This window comes from Macadamia integrifolia, unplaced genomic scaffold (assembly GCF_013358625.1).
Source record: "Macadamia integrifolia cultivar HAES 741 unplaced genomic scaffold, SCU_Mint_v3 scaffold_267A, whole genome shotgun sequence".
NCBI classification, from domain to species: Eukaryota; Viridiplantae; Streptophyta; class Magnoliopsida; order Proteales; family Proteaceae; genus Macadamia; species Macadamia integrifolia.
This window is the reverse complement of record NW_024870659.1, coordinates 57,158-62,196: the sequence shown is the minus strand read 5'-3', so window position 1 is coordinate 62,196 and position 5,039 is coordinate 57,158. Positions and strand designations below refer to the sequence as shown.

Here is a 5,039-nt window from a genome sequence, read left to right as displayed (position 1 = left end):
GCCTCCTCTACCACTAATATCTGGATTCCCCTTGTTTTCTTTTTAACTTTTCCCTTCTCACGCAAAAGTTCTCATGCATATACAACTCGGCTCAATTTCAGCTAAACAACTCAGCATGTGCAGGGGCCAATAAAGAACACATAGAGAAGCATCACCATAAGTGGGTATGGGCCTTCCATGAAAGGTGAGACAATCATTTCATCTCACATAGGCCACATAGTTTTTAAACTTTTTTTTTTCTAAAAATATTTTTAAATAAAAATCAACGGTAAATCTGTCCGATCAAGACCAATTACCAATACGGAGGATCTAGTTCAATATCGACCGAAATCGATCACAGTCCCGTTAGTGATTGCTAAAACCGTGTTCCCCAGTTCCCCTCTTAACCAATCGGGCTATCGGGCTTCGTGCTTCTTGTGTTGTGTAGGCGGTTAAACAAGTACCTTGTATCTTTTTCCGGTTTTGTCCCCTTTTTGGCTTTTCCCTTCTCACTCAGAAGTTCTCAGGCATACCTTCAACTCAGCTCAACTTCAGGTAAACATCTCTTTCTCTCTCTCTCCGTGAAGTGATAATGATTGAATTTCCATGGCCCCATCCACACTAGAGAACCTGGATTCTCAAGTACGTTCAAGAAACCAGAAAACCAGGAAAACATTCCCCATCGTTAAAAATCAAGTTGTACAATTGAGCTCATCCTATTCTGTCCAAGAAATTGAGAAAAGCATGTATCTCGCTTTCCATTGAGCTCTCTTGCTCTCTGTCCGAGGCAGAGAAGGTTAGGAGCAGCATTATTTTTCCCTCTTCAAATTTTGAACACCTTCGTGGAGCTAGGGTTTCTCTCATACCTTAAGGGTGGTGTGTATCTCCTGTTGTCCTTTTCTTTTGACATATCCTTGGAACTTCTATTTCGATTTTTTTCTCTGCAAAAGAACTTTGAAGTTGTTCTCTCTTTTAAAAGCATCTGTCTTCTATTGGTAAATCATAAGCCATAACAAATTCTAAAACTGAAAGTCCCCTCCTCATTCCTACTTCCAAAACTATATCCTTTATGAATTTGTTCATAACCTCTATTATCTCTTCCAACATGTCCACTTATAATTATTTTTTCTCGTTGACTAATTCTTTGAAATATTCTATCCATGTTACCAGAATGTTTCTTATTATTTCATCTAATCCGATCTAGGGTGCGTAAGCACTAATTATATTTAATAACTATTTTCCTGCACAAGATTGATGGATATTATTATCATACCACTAATTCTTTAACATCTAGAGTATCGTTTTTTAAATCTTTATATGCTATTATTCCCACCCCACTTTTATTATTTCAGTCCCTGGTATACAAAACTTTATAGTCATCTGATTCCTTGGGCATTTTCACCCTTTTATCTAGCCTTTTGAAAATAATCTATGTTAATTCTTCTTCTCACCATATTTATGAATTCTAAACTTTCCCGTCAAAGTTCCTATGTTCCAAGATGTTAATCTCTAATACTACGGTTATGGACTGGCTTCTTTACCTACACTCTTCTTTGATACAAGAACCCTTTCCCGGTTGTCACCGCAACTTGGCTAAGAATCGGTGTATTGCTTACAAGGGACATCCTAGCTAACCCTTGTTAAATTATCCACTACACCTGAATCACAGTGCAGCAGGCTGTTCCAGAGGGGGTGTCTTAGCATTAGGTCGAAAATATAAAAATCTAAGATCCATGCAAAAGAGTTTAGCTAAAGTTTTTACAATGCCGGCTGCCGACCTGATGCACCAACCCTCTTTTATCTGGGATCGGGATCGGCAGCATGAACCACTAGAAGAGTTGTATTTTATCTTAGTAAACCCAATAAATGGTTGATTAGAAAAACCTAGCTTTATGATGTTATGTTTCTTTTTCACAATTGCATGTATTCTATTAAGATTATTCTAAACCCCTTTTTATCCAGCTACTTTGCAATTGCAGCTGCTTTTGAGATTCTTTCTCTTAATATATGATTTGATATTATTGTTTTTTGATTGATTTGCTTCTTGAAATAATTGCATGTTAAATTTCTCAGGATCATCCCTAGTGTTTATTTCTCAATATGTCTGGTGAAGAGGAAGAAAATGCTGCAGAGCTCAAAATTGGAGATGGTAACAGTGTCCTACTCTCTTTTCATTTTTCTTTTGTTTGGGCTCCCTGTTTGATCTCCCCCCCCACTGGAATTTGCTTTAACATCTGATACTGTGGATGTGACTTTTCTCTGTTACACCGTTTCAACCTAGTTCTAGTGGAAAACTTGCTGATATGTTATTTTCATATTGATTATGAACTATTGTTTTCTCTTAAAACTTTTTTTGAGTTGTGAGACCATTGAAGAGACACAAGCACCAGGTAACACCAGCAGGGACCAAAAATAGCCCTGGGGGGAGGCATCACTTAAATTGCCTGCAAAATGCTCAAAACCTTAACTGACTGAATTCACCTGCTTAGAAGAAGCTGACTGAATTGTTTTATCCTTGCCTTTACCCTCATCTTTGCTCTAAGGCAATCTCAAGAGGACATATGCAAGCACCACCACTATGCCATTAGTCTTTCTGGAACAATTAAATGCTGTTGCTTTTATATTTGTTTGCTTGAAAATTTTTAATGTTTAAATGACTCCTGTTCTGCTTTTACAGGATATAAGTTATCTTCCCCTCCCTCTTTTTTATTTACTATTTTAATTTTAACTTTGGAGTTTTTTCTCAGAATTTTTGAAGGCCAAGTGTTTAATGAACTGTGAAGTGGCACTTATCCTTGATCGGAAATATGAGCAGCTCCAGCAGATGTCTGATGATCCTATGAATCAAATTTCTCAGTGAGTGTGAGGCTTTCTTTTCTGTGGTAGCTGAGCAAGACTGATATTTACAACACCACCCCCCCCCAAAAAAAGAAAAAAAAAAAAAGCATGACTGATTTTGGGTGCTTCAGTCCATCTAATCTTAAGCCAGAGAATTTAGTATCCTGTCTCTTTCCTTTTCAGAGTATTTGAGAAGTCATTGCAGTATGTGAAGCGCTTTAGCCGCTACAAAAATCCTGATGCTGTTAGGCAGGTTCGAGAGTATCCTTTAATTTTGCAGAAATGTGATATAGTATTTTTTTTCCAAACTGTGGAGAAATATTAAAATGTCCATCTTTTGTCGATGTTTCTCAAAGTACTCTGGGACTACTGAAATTATTGAATTCCATGAATTCTAGTTTACCCAGGAGTTTTCTGGTTCTATCAAATCGGAAAGCCCAAATTAAGTCCCTCAGTGATTGAGTGGCTGGGTGTATACATTGTTTTGTGTGATAAGTATAGCATCATGATACCTTGTTTTTCATAGATGTGAAGTACTTCTCGTTTTTGTTCAATTATACCATTAATTTATGATCCTGGTCGTTTGTTGTCCCTTTCAACTGGATTTCTTATTAGAAGATCCCTCCAAAATCTAATTAGATGCATGATAAACATATGTGCAAAGCAGGAGATTTCTAAATTTCTATAGTATGAGAAAACAATGAAGCTTCACAAATTTCATTTTATCTGTATAATTTGGTGTCTTCTGCTGGCTTCTTGTCGAGTTGTAATCTCTTATGCAATTAAACATTTTTGTTCTTTCCGTTTAAGAAATATATCATCAGCACTGTGAAAAGGCTTGGTTGTTTTGAGTTCAGTTGAGTTGTATATGACATCAGCAATGTGATTCTTAACTGACATTCAGAATCCTTAGCAGATACCAGTTGGCTGAGTTTGAGGTAATCCCACTACTGATTCCTTGAATGAAATCCAAATGATTTGTTATCCATTGAAAACCATATTTATTTGCTATGTGTTTATGTTATGCAGCTTTGTGTACTTGGAAACCTTTGCCCTGAAACTGTGGAGGAAGCTATAGCCATGGTGCCATCTATTAAGGTGATTCCATCCACTTGATCATCTTTTTCTGAGTGCATATAGTTCTGCAGCATTTATTTCTGGTGTTTTAGCAAACCACATTTGACAATTTGCATCATATGTGTGAGTACATGGTTGTGGAAAAGAACATTTACTTGCATGCATTGGTAACGTTAGATAAAAGTCAATCCTTCAACTATTCCATTCAGTTCATAGATTCTTCATCCTGAACCTGATTCCATCAATTATACCAAATGTCATATCCAATTTCTGGCCGCATGCTGGAGACAGCAACAACAACAGCTCAGCCACATGCTGTAAAAAGAAATAAAAGTATAGTAAAAAAGAACATCTCACCATGGCTACATGGCTACATGGGTCCGTGAGCGGGTAAAATAAAAGTAATAGTAAAAAGAAAGAAACAGAGCAATACCTCAGAACTGATCACCATGGCCACATGCTAGAGAAATCCTTCTTTATACTTATGTCCTCCTCCTGGTGTAAACAGCGGGACACCATATCTTGACCCACCTTTCATTCCTAACAAGTCATCATTACCATTCAAAGCCTTAGATTCCATGGTATAGGGTAGAACGAAGCGCCTATAGTAGCAGGCTGAAATAGTAATGAGAAAGTAAAAGAAAAATGAAGGGAAGAAAAAAACAACTAGATGAGCTGCAGCCTACCCAAGACTTATGTACCAATTATCCTGGACTCAAGCAAAGCCTTAGATTCCATGGTATAGGGTAGAACGAAGCGCCTATAGTAGCAGGCTGAAATAGTAATGAGAAAGTAAAAGAAAAATGAAGGGAAGAAAAAAACAACTAGATGAGCTGCAGCCTACCCAAGACTTATGTACCAATTATCCTGGACTCAAGCAAAGCCTTAGATTCCATGGTATAGGGTAGAACGAAGCGCCTATAGTAGCAGGCTGAAATAGTAATGAGAAAGTAAAAGAAAAATGAAGGGAAGAAAGAAACAACTAGATGAGCTGCAGCCTACCCAAGATTTATGTACCAATTATCCTGGACTCAAGCAAAGCAACCTAACAGCAGCATAGAAAAGCAACAACTCCAATTCTCTACATTCAAATTCAATCCTCCATTCTTTGAACTTTGAGATGCTCTCCCATCAGTTCACCATTC

At 37.3% G+C, this 5,039-nt stretch overlaps 1 protein-coding gene across 4 annotated transcripts; it reads left to right on the top strand.

The window, feature by feature from the left end:
* The first annotated feature begins 323 nt into the window (after positions 1-323).
* Positions 324-4,856, top strand: LOC122071556 (DNA-directed RNA polymerase II subunit 4-like). 4 transcript variants are annotated; one of them, XM_042635926.1, is made up of 6 exons: positions 324-534; positions 2,045-2,128; positions 2,727-2,835; positions 3,001-3,078; positions 3,722-3,755; positions 3,847-4,856. In XM_042635926.1, exons 2-6 carry the CDS (start codon positions 2,080-2,082, stop codon positions 3,931-3,933), a joined length of 357 nt encoding a protein of 118 aa, XP_042491860.1. In that variant the 5' UTR covers positions 324-534; positions 2,045-2,079; the 3' UTR covers positions 3,934-4,856. The 4 variants fall into 4 exon arrangements, with proteins under 4 accessions (XP_042491860.1, XP_042491859.1, XP_042491862.1 ...); XM_042635925.1 differs by having other exon boundaries at positions 328-534; positions 2,053-2,128; XM_042635928.1 differs by lacking the exon at positions 324-534 and adding an exon at positions 556-775 and having other exon boundaries at positions 2,053-2,128.
* The last annotated feature ends 183 nt before the right edge of the window (positions 4,857-5,039 follow it).